General features: G+C 52.4%; 1 protein-coding gene and 1 pseudogene across 4 annotated transcripts; one reads left to right on the plus strand and one right to left on the minus strand.

Annotated features, from left to right (window-relative positions):
* Nucleotides 1–1,163: 1,163 nt before the first annotated feature.
* On the plus strand, nt 1,164–11,078 carry LOC309658659 (aflatoxin B1 aldehyde reductase member 4-like; annotated as a pseudogene). Its single transcript, XR_014268816.1, has 8 exons — nt 1,164–1,177; nt 2,477–2,755; nt 6,383–6,570; nt 6,747–6,851; nt 7,535–7,623; nt 7,868–7,967; nt 9,637–9,763; nt 10,653–11,078. The product of XR_014268816.1 is annotated as an aflatoxin B1 aldehyde reductase member 4-like (transcript).
* A 356-nt stretch (nt 11,079–11,434) lies between these two features.
* On the minus strand, nt 11,435–17,101 carry MRTO4 (MRT4 homolog, ribosome maturation factor). Of its 3 annotated transcripts, XM_082449508.1 has the most exons (9): nt 16,963–17,043; nt 15,013–15,071; nt 14,775–14,873; nt 14,010–14,113; nt 13,387–13,468; nt 13,046–13,113; nt 12,657–12,808; nt 12,227–12,303; nt 11,435–12,120 (listed from the first exon to the last, which is right to left on the minus strand). In XM_082449508.1, exons 4-9 carry the CDS (start codon nt 14,057–14,059, stop codon nt 11,971–11,973), a joined length of 579 nt encoding a protein of 192 aa, XP_082305634.1. In that variant the 5' UTR covers nt 14,060–14,113; nt 14,775–14,873; nt 15,013–15,071; nt 16,963–17,043; the 3' UTR covers nt 11,435–11,970. The 3 variants fall into 3 exon arrangements, with proteins under 3 accessions (XP_082305634.1, XP_082305633.1, XP_082305635.1); XM_082449507.1 differs by lacking the exon at nt 14,775–14,873 and having other exon boundaries at nt 16,963–17,101; XM_082449509.1 differs by lacking the exons at nt 14,775–14,873; nt 16,963–17,043 and having other exon boundaries at nt 14,010–14,135.
* Between the last annotated feature and the right edge of the window lie 108 nt (nt 17,102–17,209).

The raw sequence follows: 17,209 nt of genomic DNA on the forward strand, positions 1-17,209 counted from the left end.
TGCGCTCCCATTGCATGGGGCCCGGGTTCGATCCCTGGTCAGAGAACTAGATCCCTCATGCTGCAACTAAAAGAAAGATCCCATGTGCCACAACTAAAGATCCCATGTGCCACAACTAAGACCTGGTGCAGCCAAAATAAATAAATTAAAAAAAAAATGTAATTGGAGAATTCAACACCCATCTCTTAACAATAGGTAGAACAACTACCAGAAAATCAGCAAGGATATAGAAGAACTCAAGAGTCATCAACCAGCAGATCTAATCAACATTTATAGGACACTCCATCTAACAAAAATAGTATCTTGCAAGATGTTGCTACTGAGGGAAACTGGGAAAAGGGAACAAGGTATCTCTTTGTATTATTTGTTACAATGGCATATGAATCTAAAATTTTCTCAAAAATTAAAAAGTTTAATTAAAAAAAGGAATACCTGTACTTTACTTCTCATTTAAAAGTACAGTTGACCCTGAACAACGTGGAGGTTTGGGGTGCTGACCCTCCTCACAGTCGAAAATCTGCATATAACTTATAATCAGCCCTCTGCATATGAGGTTCCTCTGTATCCATGGTTCGCTCTTCTGCACCAGAGATTCTACATCCTCAGATTCAACAAACCTTGGATTGTGCAGTATTGTAGTATTTACTATTGAAAAAAGTCTACGTATAAGTGGACCTGCGCAGTTCAAACCTATGTTGTTCAAGGGCCAACTATAGTCAGAAGGTTATACATATTAATCTTATACTCCTAAAATCTGTATTTAGGATGTACACAACATAATCTGAGACTTAAAAATTCTATCTTGATTGATTCAGGCAAAGGTCATCAATAGATGAAACCATAAGATGAAAGATCTATGGGAACTTTACAGTGGGGGGAACAGGTTGACACCACATGAACCCACTGCTTGCTCTCAGCATTATTAGGAGTGGGTCAACCATGCTGTTTGTGTCTTCCTGATGTGATGCATCAGGAAGTATACAGTACCATTGATGCAGCATTCTTACCAAAAAAAAAAAAAGGTGAGCTAGAATATAATCTAGCTGTTAGCACTACCTTCCATTTGACAAAAAATATGAGGAACAAGTTAAATGAAACTATGACTATGCAAAAAGAATGTGGGACATGCTATAGCCCAACTAATAGGCCTCTTCCATAAGCAAATGCATAAAAAGGGGTGAGACTGCTGAAGTTTAAAATAGACTTCTGAAATTTAACAACCAAATGTAATGTGTAAACCATGTTTGTTCCTAATTCAAGCGAACTGAAACTTTTTTTTAAAACAGGGATATTTGAATATGGATGTGGTATTAAGTGACACAAAAGAATTGTTCATTTTTTTTAGTGTGACAATGGCATTGTAGTTATGTAAGAAATTGCCTGTTATAACGCACGCACACTGAAATATGTTGGCATAACTAGTATCTCCAGCACAACATTGAATAAAAGGGGTAAGAGCAGATATCATTGACTGGTTACCAATCTTAGGGGGAAAGTTTTTTCACTATTAAATATAATGTCAGCTATATGTTTTTTGTATATGCCCTTTATCAGGTTGAGGAAATTCCCTTTTCTTCTTAGTTTTTTTCTTTTTTTTTCCCCCTCCTTCTTCATGAATAGGTATTGATTTTTGTTAAATGCTTTTTTTGCATCAATTGCGATGATCATATGGGTTTTTTTGGTCAGTATAGTAAACTATATTGATTGATTTTCAAATATAAAGTCCACTGTATTCCTGGGATGAAATTCACTGAGAAGTGATGTATTATCCTTTTTATATATCACTGTATTCGCTTGGTCAAACGTTTTTATATGTAGGTTCATGAAGATTAACGGGGTGTAGTTTTTGCTGAGTCATACAGTAATTGTATATTTAACTTTATAAAAACTCAGTTATCTGTTTAAAAGGTTAAACATGAGAAAGTCTTTTATATTCATCCTCGCGTTTACCGTTTCCAGCGCTCTTCACTTTTTGTGTGTGTAAATCCAACTTTTCTTCCGTCTAAAGAATTTTTTTAAGTATCTGCTATAGTGAGAGCTGGCTACTATGAATTCTCCCCAACCTTTGTCTGAACAAAGTCTTTACTTTGCTTTCCTTTTTGAAAGGTGTTTTCGCTTGGGTATAGGATTCGAGGCTGACAGTTCTTTTTCAATACTTTAATACTGACGCGGGCTGGGGCCTTTGGCAAGTCCCGACGAGAGAACCACAGAGCCGACCTCTGGGGCCTGCAAGGTGGCGGGACACCCCTGAGGGCACCACCCCTGGGCCAAGACCTCATTTTAGGACCTTTAGCCCTTAGGAAAGCCCCATCTACGTAGACCCCAGAACAGCTCAGCAGCCAAGCCGAGGAAGGCGCGGAGCCGCGGGCATGGGGGGCAGGGGTGCCGCGCAGCCTTTCGCAGTACTTCCCTTGCCCCGCCCTCCGCGCGCTCCGCCCCCAACGCCGGTGGGCGGGGCCCGACCCCCTCTTTAAAGCGGTGGGCCCACTGCGCGCAGGGGCTCGTGCTATGTTCGGGTGCGCTCCCCCGGGCCATCGCAGGTACCCCGCCGCCGCAGTGTCCCGGTTGCTGTCAACCCCGCCGGCAGCCTCTGTCCCCCTGGGCCGGCCAGATACCGTGCTGGGCACCATGGAGATGGGGCGGCCGTGCGCCTCTTCCGGGAGCGCGGCCACACCGAGATAGACACGGCCCTAGCGTACGTCCGAGAGCATCCTGGGCGGCCTGGGGCTGGGGCTGGGCGGTGGCGACTGCAGAGGTAACTCCTGGCACCCGGACCCCGTCCCCCTTACCTCCCCCTAGCCATGCACCGGCCGAGGTCAGGACCGACAGCTTCACCCTCTGCCGGGGCGCCGACCTCCACTGGCCACCCCGCAGCTCTGTGAACACCCCGCTCCTCAGGCCCCGTGCACATCTAGCCCCGGACAGCCGGACAGTGCTTTGTCTTGACTCTTTTCCTCTCCTTTTCCCTCCCCTCAGCAGCGTCCCAACCCTGGTCTAGCCTGGAACGACTTGGCTAGCCCCTCTCGGGGGGACTGAAAACGGAGTCTGGCGCTGTGCAGCCCCTGCCCCCTTCCCCGCAGGTGCCCGGTGCGGTCCTGATCTGCAGGAATCCTGCCCTTATCTCCCTGGCACTTCCTGGCATAGTCCCAGATCAGGCTTTGGAACCGGTGGGGATCTGCTTCCTCGTTGCTCTGGGCGGTGGACTGCTCCGTGGAGCTCCGGGTGCGCCGTTCAGTTGGCAGTGCCTCCCACTTCACCAGGGTGGCCGCGCCTGGGAGCCGCAGGAGCTATAGGCAGTAGCTGGGATGGGAGAGGGGGGTGGTATGGTGTCTAACTGCCCTCTCTGTGCCAGCCTCCGTCCGAGGCCATAGAAGGGAAATTGACACTAACCCACTCCAGGGAGCTCAGAGTCTAGAGATGGCTGGGGAGCCCAGAAGAGGGACCACTTCCTGGGAGGGGACACTGAAGAACACTCGGAAAACGGAACGTCAGACCTTGAAGAACTGCTAGTTTTCCAGGGGGAGTAAGAGGAGAAAGGGCATTCCCGGCTGCGCGGGTGGGCACAGTGAGTGTGCAAAGTGTGTGCAAAGACAATGAGATTTGGCAGTGCTGAGGGTGTTGGAACAGGCAGACGTTGCTAAGTGGAGGGTTTGTGTATGGGGGCAGAGGGACATCTGTCATCAGTCTGATGCCATCTGAAGTGTTTATAACGTGCCTCACAGGGACATAGTGAGGGCTCAGCAATATTAGCTGTTACTGTTATTAGTAGTAGTAGTATCATTAGCACCATGTACCATCTTTTACTTTGAGGCTCCTCAGAGTGAAATGATTCACAGCACAGATCTGAAACAAAATGAGAATATGCATGCATCTCATATGCTATCTAGATCACCTGATGCCTCTCTGTGACAACTCTGGTCTTCTTTCTTTCTTTCTTTCTTTTAATTTTAATTTTTAGGGCTTCCCTGGTGGCTCAGTGGTTGAGGGTCCGCCTGCCAATGCAGGGGACACGGGTTCGAGCCCTGGTCTGGGAGGATCCCACATGCCGCGGAGCAGCTGGGCCCGTGAGCCACAATTACTGAGCCTGCGCGTCTGGAGCCTGTGCTCTGCAACAGGAGAGGCCGCGATAGTGAGAGGCCCGCGCGCCGCGATGAAGAGTAGCCCCCACTTGCCGCAACTAGAGAAAGCCCTCGCACAGAAACGAGGATCCAACACAGCCATAAATTAAAATAAAATAAAAATAAATTTAATTTTAATTTTTATTGAAGTCTAGTTGCTCTACAATGTTGTGTTAGTTTCAGGTGTACAGCAAAGTGATTTAGTTATACATATACATATATATGTATAACTAAATATGTATATACATATTCTTTTTCAGATTCCTTTCCATTATAGGTTATTACAAGATATTGAGTGTAGTTCCCTGTGCTATACAGTAGGTCCTTGCTGGTTATCTATTTTATATATATTAGTGTGTATATGTTAATCTGAAACTCCTAATTTACTCCAACCCCTTCCCCCTTTGGTAACCATAAGTTCGTTTTCTGTCTGTGAGTCTATTTGTTTTGTAAATAAGTTCATTTGTATCATTTTTTTTTAGATTCCACATATAAGCGGTATCATATTTGTCTTTGTCTGACTTACTTTGCTTAGTATGATAGTCTCTGGGTCCATCCATGTTGTTGTAAATGGCATTATTTCATTCTTTTTTATGGCTGAGTAATATTCCATTGCATATATGTACCACATCTTCTTTATCCATTCATTTGTTGATGGACATTTAGGTTGGTCTTATTTCTGATTGCTTTTTCTTCTCCAACTCCTCCTTCTCTTCCCTCCTTCAGGCTGGAACTAGCTGGGCCAAAGTTCTTAAACCTCAGATCTGAAGTTAACATCAAGAAGGGGTGGGGGCTGAGGGGGTGAGATGGTAGAAGGGAAAATTCCAGTGAGTAGCCCTCCAACCCTCCAGCCTGCTCTCTCCCATCTCAAGGGGTCTGGCCTGCTGAGGCGACTCTCCAAGTGTGAGCCGTGCAGAGAACCTTCCCCTCACCTATCACTCCAGCCACCTGGGATTCTTTTTTTTTTAATATAAATTTATTTATTTTATTTATTTATTTTTGGCTGCATTGGGTCTTTGTTGCTGTGCGCGGGCTTTCTCTAGTTGCGGCGAGTGGGGGCTGCTCTTCGTTGCAGTGCGCGGGCTTCTCATTGCGGTGGCTTCTCTTGTTGCGGAGCTCGGGCTCTAGGCGTGCGGACTTCAGTAGTTGTGCCATGTGGGCTCAGTAGTTGTGGCTCGCGGGCTCTAGACCACAGGCTCAGTAGTTGTGGCACACGGGCTTAGTTGCTCCGCGGCACGTGGGATCTTCCCGGACTAGGGCTCGAGTCCATGTCCCCTGCATTGGCAGGCGGATTCTCAACTACTGTGCCACCAGGGAAGCTCCCACCTGGGATTCTTAATGGGGGCGGGGAGAAAAGTATTTGATTAACTCACTCCTGACTCACACAGGTGGCACAACACCAGCCTTTTCTCAATGGGTTATTTCTCTGATGGAAATATCTTGCCTTTCCTTCCCTGGGGCCCCAGTTGAGGCCTCTTGCTCTCTTTCCTGAATTCCTGCCGCAGTCTCCTTGCCATTTGCCCTGTTTCCAGACCTGTCCCTGAGGTTTTTGTCTGTGCTTCATTCAGAGTCATCTTTCAAAACTGCAAAGCTGACAACTTAGCTCGCTGGCTGAAAAGTGTTCAGAGTCTCCCCGTGGCCCCCTGAAGTCAGCTTCTAAGGGGTGCACTCAGGGCCCTTTGTATCCATCTGGTCTGTGGCCCCTTCTCTTGCCTTGTGTCCCCCGTGGACCTGGTGTTCTAGATCCATGGGATCGCAGGCATGGCTCCTCACACGCCACGTTCTTGCCTCTGGGTGGCCCCAGACTGCCCTTGGAGATTCAGATCCTAAGAAAGCCTTCCCTGAACTCCCAGGGCTCCTCTCCCACCTTGTGCTTACCCCGGCCTCACTTACTCTGTAGTGGCCCCTTAGACTGTGCGCCCTTGAGGGCAGGGATCCAGTGCTGGCCTTCCTCATCCAGCCCTTAGCACCGGGCGTGGCACACCCAGCTGCCTGGTAAATAGTCATCTTAATAACATTAGCAGCTCATAATGAGCAAATCTATCAAAGTTCTGATCAATCCTTGGAGCCTCCCGACAAGATATCACTCTCAATTTACAGTTGAGGGGATTGAGGCTCAGAGAGGTTAAATAACTTGGTTAGGGTCACAGAGCTTGAATTGGCAGAGCTGGGGTGTGAACCCAGGTCTGTCTCTTAACCATTACACTAGATCCTTTCCAGCGTTTGGTAAACTGACTTGGACTTCCATTTCTCTCCTCCCAAAGTGAAAATCACCACCAAGGCCAATCCAGTGGGTGAAAAGTCTCTGAAGCCTCACAGCCTCTGGTCCCAGCTGGAGATGTCACTGAAGCAGCTGCAGTGCCCCCGAGTGGACCTCTTTTACCTACACCTGCCGGACCACGGCACCCCCATGGAAGAGACGCTGCGTGCCTGCCACCAGCTGCACCAGGAGGTAAGGGCGGCCCCCCAGCTCCTCTCCTTGGCCTGTCGTTGCCCAGGAGAGTGGAGGCTCCAGGGCTGTCCCAGAGCAGAGCTGGGGACAGACCCCACTCCCAGGGTCCCCAGCCAGTCTCTCCTTCCTGGTGTTCTGGGCTGCAGTGGTTTCTGACCTTGGCCTCTCCCCCGCAGGGCAAGTTTGTGGAGCTTGGCCTCTCCAACTATGCCGCCTGGGAAGTGGCCGAGATCTGTACCCCGTGCAAGAGCAACAACTGGATCCTGCCCACCGTGTACCAGGTGAGGCCAGGGCTGCAGAGGCCTCTGTCTCCTGGGTGTCTGCTGATCCTGGGTCCTCTTGCCTCCCCCCTCCCCGTGCCCTCTCCACAGCAGCCATTCCCCGGCTCTACAGGCTGATGGCTCCCAGGTACCCTCAGCCTGGCAAACAGGCGCCTGCTCTCTCCGGCTCTGGCTCCCCTTCCTGCCTGCTTCTCGCTCTGCAGTCAGCCTGGAACACTCCTCCCTGCTCTCCCTGGAAGGAGTGCCCAGGTCTCACTTAGATGCCTCTTCCTCTGGAAGCCTTTACTGACAGCCCAGAGGAGCCTGAGATCTCAGGTCCTCCTTTTCTCCTCCTCATTCATTCAGCAAATGTTTGTGCACCTACTTGCTGCCAGGCACTGGTCACAGAACTTACTAGTGTATTATGATTGTCTCTTTTGTTGAGTATGTTTGTTAACACTCTACCTCACTATTAAATCTCTGAGCGCAGCAGCTTTGTCCTTTGTCTTCTGGATGGAAATCCAATATCCAGGCCACAGGTGTTGCTCAGAAATGTTGGCTGAAGGAATGAATTTTCCTTGGGCATGAGCCCTCTCCACCAGCACCACTAAGTATCTGCCTAATTGTTAAGGTCTGAACTGAGGTTCTCCACAGGAAAATTTGGGGTCCCATGCGCCCTCTCCAGCTGGCCCTTCTGCCTGCAGGGCATGTACAACGCCACTACCCAGCAAGTGGAGACGGAGCTCTTCCCCTGCCTCAGGACTGAGGTTCTACGCCTAAAACCCTTTGGCTGGTATGGGGTATGGGCTGCTGTGGGGACGGGCTCGCCCCGGGGTGGAAGGGTCTTCCTGGCCATGTTTCTGCCTGTTCCTGACCCTGGGGATGCCTGGTCCCAGACCTGGGAAGCAGGGAGGGGTTTGACAGGAGGCTGGGCTGGGTTCTCCATCCCTCCTGGGTCCCCCACCACCACCCCCACTTCCGGTCCAGAGCAGCCTCTGGGAGCAGTGCCAGGGGATCTGATTACAGCCTTCCTGCAGGGGGCCTGCTGACTGGCAAGTACAAGTATGGGGACAAGGATGAGAAACAACCTGTGGGCCACTTCTTTGGGACCAATTGGGCAGAGATCTACAGGAATCGGTGAGCTGGGGATGGGCTGCATCAGGGTGGGAGGTGGCATGGGTCCCCTTAGTCTGCAATGGGGAGTCCCTGGGGCTGCTTCCTTGGGGGCCAGGACCTCCCCCTGTGCTCAGACCTTTGCCCCTGGATTCCCACAAGCTTTACTGAGAAATTTACCCCTAAAATTTTGCCAGTGTCTCTGGGGAGTGATTGGGGGCCTGGATTGGGAATGTGTAGAGCTCTGGACCTTCCACCAGGTCTGTAAGACTATGTCTTTTCCCTGGGAAGAGCCTACCCCCTGCCCACAGCGGGAGAAGAAACCTTGGACTGGATCTTGGGATTCCTGGGGCTTGATGCTGGCCTGTCACCTGGGGCAACTGAGTCTAAGTTTTGTAAACTCTTGGCAATAACACTGTCATCAACGTCTAATGTTATAGTTGAACATCTGTTGGGACTAGCCTTCTTCCCTTCCTTTTTTTCACTTTTGCAAGTTTGAAAAAGTTATCAAAGTAATACATGCCCACAGCTAGAAGCAAGCCCTTTCCAAGTCACACTCCTCCAAGGTGATGCTTTTTAACTCCCACAGCTTTCCTTCCCTCTGGCGTTTACTGTGAGATCTCTGATGCATACACTTTACTGCTATTCCTTAATTTATCAAATTTAGACATTATCTGTGGACTGCTGGAAAGTTCCTAATCTTTCAAGATTTATAGAAGCTGAGTTTCCAAGGCTCCACTGCTAGTTTTGTTGAAATGGCCCAGGACTTTTTTAATTAATTAATTAATTAATTTTTGGCTGCGTTGGGTCTTTGTTGCTGCGCGTAGGCTTTCTCTAGTTGCGGCGAGCGGGGGCTACTCTTTGTTGTGGTGCTCGGGCTTCTCATTGCGGTGGCTTCTCTTGCTGTGGAGCACTGGCTCTAGGTGCGCAGGCTCAGTAGTTGTGGCACACGGGCCCAGTTGCTCCGCGGCATGTGGGATCTTCCTGGACCAGGGATTGAACCTGTGTCCCCTGCATTGGCAGGCAGATTCTTAACCACTGCACCACCAGGGAAGTCCCCTGCATTGGCAGGCAGATTCTTAACCACTGCACCACCAGGGAAGTCCCCTGCCAGGGTATCTGATTGTCTGGCCAGGTTTAGGAGCCATTGCCCTAAGCAGTGTCTCAAGGAGCTTGTCACACCACCAGCGCCTAGGCCTCACCCCTGGAGGATCTTGATTGATGGTTTTCACCTTCTCTGCTCTACTTAGTTGACACAGCACTGCAGGTCCATTATCTCCTTTACATTTTGCACTCCTGTGAGGCTGGCTCGGGGTGTTTCCTCACTGAGCAGATAAGCGAAGGCAGGTGACTGAGCCAAGGCCAGAGCTAGGACCAGAGCCAGGACTTGTCCTGTCTGTGACCCGGGGCACAAAGGTGTGGTGCTGTATTCACTCCTGGGTCCTGATTTGGGGAGTTGTATTGTTCGCATCCGGTGAGGACGCTCAATGCAAGGATCCTTGCCCACTGCATCCCCGCTGCTCCTACCACTGGGCTGAAATCACCCCGGTGAGGGGCCCAGAAACCCACATGCATTCTGCTGCTCAGGGAAACAAAACCTCCATTTGAGATGTTGGTCCCTCAGTGCCTCAGGGACCAGTGTCCTGCAGGAATCCCAGCGTCCTAACCCGTGCCACCCTCTCCACCCACCCAGCTTCTGGAAGCACTACTTCGAGGCTGTTGCCTTGGTGGGGAAGGCCCTGCAGGCTGCGTATGGCACCAGTGCTCCCAGCATGACCTCGGCTGCCCTCCGGTGGAGGTACCACCACTCCCAGCTCCAGGTAGGAAGGAGGAAGTGGAAGAGAGGGCTGCGTGATTATTTCGTGATTTCTGGATTACTCCTTTTCCTTTTCTGAAATGTCTCCATGGCCCAGGTGTTTTGGGTGGTATTCCTGTTCTTAGAGAAGTTTATTAAGTGTCACATTACAAACACTACTGGCCCTAGTAAGTATAATTATCCCAACTTTACGTATGAGTAAACTGGCTCAGAGGCCACTTCACCTAACTGTGGCTACATGAGATAGGGCAGAAGCTATGTGTGACGCTGAAACCTACATTTTTTCAGCATTAGCATTTATCTGTCTCTGGCTGCCTGCTCTGCAGAGGCCAACTCTGTGTCCATGGCAGGGCTGCCCTCTCCCTGCCATCACGCTTTCCCAACAACTTCCTCCAACTTGGGCATCACATACTAATGGTGCCTCTTTCTTGAGCCCCTGTTAAGTGCTAGGCCTGAAGCAAAGTACTTTATGAAATTTTAGGGAATTCCCTGGCGGTCCAGTGGCTCTGCGCTTCCACTGCAGGGGGCATGGATTCGATCCCTGGTTGGGGAAACCAAGATCCTGCATGCTGCAAGACACGGCCAAAAAAAGAAAAAAAAAAATCCCACAACCACCCTGCAAAGTAAAGGAAGCCTGAAGCTTAGGGAGGTCACATGACTAACCCAAGCCCACCCAGCTGCTGAGCAGCAGAGGGGAACTCAGATCTGCCTGCATGCGTCTAGGGAAGCAGGGCTTTAGAGCTGTTCGAAGGCAATTTAAGTTCTGTGCAGAATAATATAAGGTATAGACTTTGGATTGCAGGTCTTGGCAGGGGCAGGGTGGGAGGGTGTGTGTGTGACTGGGGTCACTGTGGTGCACTAGTGTGTTGACGTCTGGCCATCTCCGCTTGCAGGGCGTTCAGGGGGACGTGGTCATCCCGGGCATGTACAGCTTGGAGCAGCTAGAACAGACCTTGGTGGCCGCTGAGGGAGAGCCCCTAGAGCCGGCCGTCATGCAGGCCTTTGATCAGGCCTGGCACCTGTCTGCCCACGAATGTCCCAGCTACTTCCGCTCGGCCTAGTCCTGACTTGGGGTGGCAAAGGACACACTTCATCTGTCTCGTCTTTTATCCTCTCACCCAGTCAGTTTTGACTTTAAGCTGCTTTATGTAGCTAGTTCTTTCCTCACAGTCCCAGGTCACAGACTGTTTGTCTCCTATGTTCTTGTTAATACTCCCAGCTGCCTTCATCATGTAAAAAGGCCCGGGCTGCATCTACTCAGGCGTTTCCTGTCTGAATAAAGAGGCACTAACCTGGCTGGAGCCCAGGCCCACAGTGAACCTGGTGAATCTGTTTCCTCTGCAGCCTGCAGGCTGTTTCTCGTCCTCCCACAGGCTTGGTGAGAAGGGGGCAGGAGTAGGGATTAGTCTTCAAAGGGCAGAGGTGGTGGGAGGGTCTCCCAGCCTCCTGCCCTGAACCCAGTGTGACCTCTCAACATCGGGGCTGCAGGTGGCCCTCACGCTTCTACACGCGACAGAAAAAGAGGGCCATACACCATGAGGTAGATTTTCTCTCGTTCAGAATTACCTCATTAAATACTTATAGACAGAACAATCTGGGCAAAAACCTACCACCTGGAGCCACCACCCAGAAGACTAAAACCTCTCAGGATGCAGTGGAATGTTTTTTACATTCATTCAGTTTCGGCAGTGGCTTTATTCTTGCTTTAGCCAACACCTCCTGTCTCCTGGTCACCCCCAAGTTTCTCGGCCCTGGTTTTGGGGGTTGGGGGTGGGAAAGAGAATAGAGAGTAGGGGTAGGAGAGCGGCAGGCAGAGTGCCTGTTTTCCTCAAACAAATCCCAGTTTCAAGCCAGGGGCACCGAGGGCCAGAGTAAAGGAGAAGGCGGTTCCTCTTGTGCTCCCAGGGCCGCCCAGCCAGTGGTCACACAGCAACCAGTGCTGGAAACTGGCTTGAGGTGAACTAAGAATCCTGGGGGTCCAAACCAAAGCCCAAACCCAAGGGTTTTTTCCTAGAAAAGTCCCTTTTGCAGAAGACACCCTGCTGACAAAGTTGCATCATTTATAGAAGAATAGTCTGTCCCTGTCACCCTCCCTTGTGTGCATCCACAGCAAAATACACGGCTGCTCCCCCGAGAGGGCAGCGGCAGCCCCACACGGTCCAGTCAAGACAAGACCTGGAGCAGGCCCGGAGGTCCCGTCCCAAGTGCACGTCAGCTGTCGTCGTCTTCCTCTGATTCTCCTTCCGACTCGGGCGCGCTCTCTGGCAAGTCATCTCCCATCTGCTGGAAACTTCCGGACTGCGCGTCCCACACGTACTTGATGGTCACCTTGAATTCGGCCATTTCGTACCCGAAAAGCTTCTGCCAGAGGGAAAGGGACCCAAAGGTCAGGAGGAGCGAGTGGGGTCAGAGGAGTCTGCGGCCCCTCCCGCCGCAGTTGCGGACGCCCGGGGCGGGGGGAACTCACCAGGACGCGGGCCTGCTCCGGGGTCAGCACATCGCCCTCCTTGCACACCTCGTGGTCGGACAGCAGGGTCACCACACCTGCAGAGAAGGGGGCCCCCAGGCAGTTACTCTGGCACAGTGGCCTGTGCAGGGCCGCCCCCAGGCTTCCAGCAGCACCAGGGCAGGGGTTCACCAGTGAGCATTCAGCCGCCCAGGAGGGTTTGTGGGGGGCAGCGGCTCCTCCTCCCTTCCGTGCCCCCTAACTGCTGTATTCTAGCTGTAAGTTGCTGTGCACATTCACCCCAACTGTCAGGCGGGCGCTTAGTCCTGTTTTCACATGAGAAAACGGAGGCTGGTGGAAACTGGGGCTGAGGGGGGGAGTTGTCTGGCTTGGAAACCTGCGCTCTCGGCCGCTCAGCTGTGACCTCTCAGCTCTGGGGACGCCCCTGTACCTTTCTTGAGGGCCGTGGGCAGGCCCAGCTGCCTGAGCTGTGGCTCCATGGAGTGCGGGAACTGCTCCAGGGGCCCCGGGTCCAGGCTCACGGTGAAAGTGGCTTTGTTCCCAGCTCGGGCGTAGTCCACCTCCGTGTATTTCGTGAACCACCTGAGGGGAAAGAGAAGGGGCAGGAGGGCAGGTTTCCGCCTGGGCCTCGCCTCACCTCCCTTCCTCCTCAGCTCAGCCTGGAGCTCTGAGCCCGGGAGAACAGAGACTCAGTAACAGGATTCCAGGAACCAGGAACCAGGTTTTACTCGGTGCCTCTACTGTACAAAGTCCTGGGCTATTCCCTCCCCGGAGACCTCGCCGACCTTTCCCTTCCCACCACTCCTCCAGAGCACTTACTCGTTCACTTCCTCCTTAGTGCGATTGGTGAAAAGGAGACCAACTTCACCCCTCAACTTCTTGCTGACCTACAGAACCAAAGTGGGGTGGGGTCGGTCACATTAGAGCAGCGGTTCTCAACTGGGGACGATTTTGCCGGCCCCGCCCCCCTCATCTGGCAACACCTGGAGACATTTTTGGTCACAGCTGGAGGGGGGCAGCACTACTCTCTGGGTCTGGAGGTTAAAGGAGAACCGAGCTTCAAGCCGACCCCGGGCCAGATGGCTGCAGTGTGCATCATGTGACGGCAGCGGAGAAGGCAGCCTGGCCTCGGCCCCTCCCTGTGAGGGCCAGAGACTCACCTGATGCAGATTGTCTTTGTACTCGTCAGATGGGCTTCGACCCAGGGCCACCATCATCACTTTGTTTTTGCCAAAGAACATCCTACAGAGAAAAAGAGGGGTCTGTGAAGGAAGCGCCCCGCCCTGCCCTCACTTCAGTGCAAACCAACTTCAGTCCCTGGAGCCCAAGCCAAGGCCCAGGCTGTTTTGTAGCAGAAGGTGTGGCCAGAGGCTCCACTCTTCAACGCAGCCCTGCTCACTTTGTCGCCAGCCCAGGGTCCCTCTCATTATTTTCCTGCACAGACCCTGAAACTCACATTCTGTCTCAGCACTGTGAGTGCGTCTGGATATGTGGAAGAGGCCTGTTCAATGGTCTGAACCAGAATGGGTGGGATGTTCCTTAAGGGACCAGACCCCAGGGTTCAGGGAGCCCCTTCTCCTGGAGAGGTCACCGCTCATCCCGCCCCCCACCCCCCCAACGCGAGACAAACTTTAACAGTTAAAAAGCGCCCTTCAGCGGGATGGGGGCGTGACACTCTGTCTTTATTAAGGTGCCACCTGTGACCGAGGTCACTAACTGCCCCTGTGCTTTGCAAGCGGCCTGGCCCCTCCGCACTCAGGCCCTTCTCCCACTGCCCACTCACCGGCTGTGCTTCCAGGCACTGCGGACGTCCTTCAGCTTGCTGTTCCTCATGTTGGCCACGGAGAAGACGAAGAGGTACTTGTATGTGTCCACACATTTCCGAAGCTGCAGGACAATTCATGGGGCTCTGGAGTCCAAGGGGCAGCAGAGGTTGGGCAGTACTCTGGCCTCAGGTGGGAAAGAGACTGCTCCAGGTCTCTTACAACTGTGGATTTTTAGAGCCTCTAACCTGGTTGTTTCCTCCTTGCCTCTGCTACTGAAGCCAGGATACTAAGGACAGGGGCTGCCCTGACGCAAAGCAGGCATGATGGCAAAGTGCGGGGGAAGCTGAGCCACGGGTCAAGAGCCCACCGTCTCCCCAGGTTTCCGACATACGGTGGCCACCAGTGCAACCGACCACTTCTCTTTGCTTTGTCCAGTAATTGCTGACGATCTAGAAGCTTAGCTACACTAGGAAGGCTCCTGCTATATGGAAACATGTAAAGTCTTCTCATTTAGGCATAAGGGGAGGCGGCTCATCAGCCCTGCGGCGCCCACGTTGTTGGCTGCAGCCACGATGAAGTGGTCTCAAGGAAAATGGCATCTTTGTGCCGGAGGAAACTCTGCTCTCACCCAGCCTGCAGCCTGATGCAGTGCAGACAGTGGCTTGGTGCGTTTACCCACACCTGCTAACTCCCTGGCTTTTCTGACATCGGGCAGACTAACAAACCTCTGCAAGCTTCAGTTACCGGACCGCAAAACAGCGATAACATCCCCTCGCATCTACCTCACAGGGGTGCTTCACATGTGAAACAGTGCCGTGCAGGGCAGAGTAAGGGCTCAATCAAGCTGGAAACCATCACTATGGGAGTTTTTATTGGTGCTGCTGCTGGAGGAAAAAGGGCTGGATCAGCACCTTGGCTTTTTTTTTTTTCCAAACAGTATGTTTCCCTGACAAACAGCCCTACACCCACGTTTATAAACTAAATACAAGGTCTGGAAAAATAAAAAGAACACGCTCTTACCTCTTCTATCAAGTTCTGTTTCAGTTCCAAGCCTTTCTTGGCGGTTTTGGTGAGGGAGACTAATACAAAGAAGAAAAAGGGGAGATGATGAGAGACAAATCTGGATGTCCTGGAGACTCTTTCTTCCCCCCTTTGATAGCCCAGCTGGACCAAGCCAATCTGAGAAAAGGTAGCACGGCTTTTGTGGCCACCACTTCTGGCATGCAAGGCTACTCCCAGGTCCCCAGAGTGCCTACTTGCTACTGTTCCCAAGCCTGAAGGTCCCTTCCCACCTTTCCTGTTACTCAGACAAACCAGGTATTCCTTAGCTCCCCTGAGGCGAAGCGAAAACCCCCTACTGAGGTGTGTGGGCTCTGGGGGCCCTGCCTGTGGCTGAGCTAGCTGCTGGCTGAGGCGCGTCCCTGTGCTGCTGTGGTACACAGAGACCATCTGTGGCTGCTCTGGGCTGGGGACTGTATCTCCTCTGCTACACGCTGTCTTGCAGTTTGGACCCATGGATGCAGCAACGCCTCTTTGGGGAGGGACAAGCACCTCTTCTCTAACAACAGCTGGGGCCCAACTTGCCCCTTAACCAGAAGGGTTTGGCATTTGCCAGATCTGACCAGGGCTCCCTCACAGAACCCAATCATTCCACAAACGATTAACAGAGCATCAAATGCAAAGCCCTGGGTCCTAAGAGGAGGCCACTTCTTATTCATCCTGCCTGGCACTCAGTCAGTCCCTCTTCACGAAGCACACATCTAGAAAGGTAATCACAACATTCAGGGGCAAGTGCAGCACAGGAGGGCAAACTAAATACAGTTGTCCATTTTCCAGCATTTCCACTGCTACAACTGTGGACCTAGCCAGCACCATGCTCTCTTGGATTACTGCTAGTCTCGCTGCTTCCACCCCTGCACACTGCCCCCACCTTCCCTGTCTATTCTCAACAAAGCAACTAGGGTGATCTTTTTAAAGTAAAGGTGAACCCCATCATTCCTCTGCTCGAGCTCTCTCCTCTCGTTTCACCTTCATGTGAAGGCCAATTCCTTGCAAAGGTCTTTCAAGCCCCGCACACTCTGCCCAATTCCCTCTCCCTCCTTTTCTGCTCTGGCCACGCTGGCCTCTTGCCCCAGAACATGTCAAACGTGCTCCCGCTTCAGGGCCTTTGCCCTTCGTGTTCCCTCTCCTGGGACCACCACCCTTCCAGGTAACTCCATGGGTTGCTTATTTACTTTCTTCAAGTTCCTGCTCATTTGTCATCTCAACAGAGACCTTCTCTGGCCACACTGCACAAAAGAATATCAACTTCTTTTTCTCTCACTCTTACTCCACGGGACTTATCACTATCTGAATTTACTGATTCGATTTTCGGTACCTTGGGAGGATATACTTCCCATAACTAAAATATTAAGCTTGATGAGGGCTCTAGACCTTCCTTGTTGTAACTGCTGTATCCTTCAACGCCTAGAGAGTGCCAGGCCCCTCTCTAATTTGTTGAGTGAATGTGCTAGAGAGCCGGAGTGAGAGAGGCCCACCATAGTAGAAGTAGTCAGGAATACTCTCTTAGGAGGTATCCTACGAACTGCCAACTGAGAAAGACCCAGCCATACGAAAACCGGAGCACAAGCATGCCAGACAGAAGCAACTTCAAGTACACAAGACCATACTTAGGGATCAATCTGGGTTGAGGGAAAGGCGGTAGGGTGGGGGGAGCGCGGAGAGCTAAGACAGATGGGCTGAGGTAGGAAAAGGTGGGCCAAGGCGAGATCGGGCGCAGCCTGGGTGTTCAGAGGCTGTTCCCCGACCAGCCGGCCTTGGAGAAACTCTGGAGGCCTGGCAAAGCAGTCTCCGCTCCCTGACCCGACCCGGCTCCAGCCCCCACCCCCGTGCTTCCCCCGCGAAGCCCCTACCGCAGGCGACAGCCAGCCCGCGAATTCCTCACCGGGTCCCAAGACCCCCTTTGCCCACCTTTCTTGTCGCGCTTGGATTTGGGCATCGCGCTGCAGCCACGTGCGGCGGAAGACGGTGCTGCCTATTAGGACCTCGGCGGCGCTGGGGCCTCTGGGACGGCCGTCGTGGGCTGCCCTTGCGCGTGCCTGACCCAATCTGCTCTGAGGCCCGCCTCTCCCTGCCCGGCCGCCGCCTGCGCTCCCGAGTCTCCAGAGCGACTTCCTGCGCGGGCGGGGGATCCCAGAGTCCTGGGCGCCCCACCGAG

Source organism: Balaenoptera physalus, assembly GCF_965194825.1.
Source record: "Balaenoptera physalus genome assembly, chromosome: 1".
NCBI lineage: Eukaryota > Metazoa > Chordata > Mammalia > Artiodactyla > Balaenopteridae > Balaenoptera > Balaenoptera physalus.

Bases quoted from the DNA above. Each gene is read 5' to 3' on its own strand.
- MRTO4 (XM_082449507.1), bottom strand. From the start codon at position 16,990: ATGCCCAAATCCAAGCGCGACAAGAAAG. The intron at 14,114-15,012 runs GTAAGAGCGTGT...ATTGTCCTGCAG, and splicing joins AACAGAACTTGATAGAAGAG to CTTCGGAAATGTGTGGACAC. The intron at 13,469-14,009 runs GTGAGTGGGCAG...TTTTCTCTGTAG, and splicing joins AGTGCCTGGAAGCACAGCCG to GATGTTCTTTGGCAAAAACA.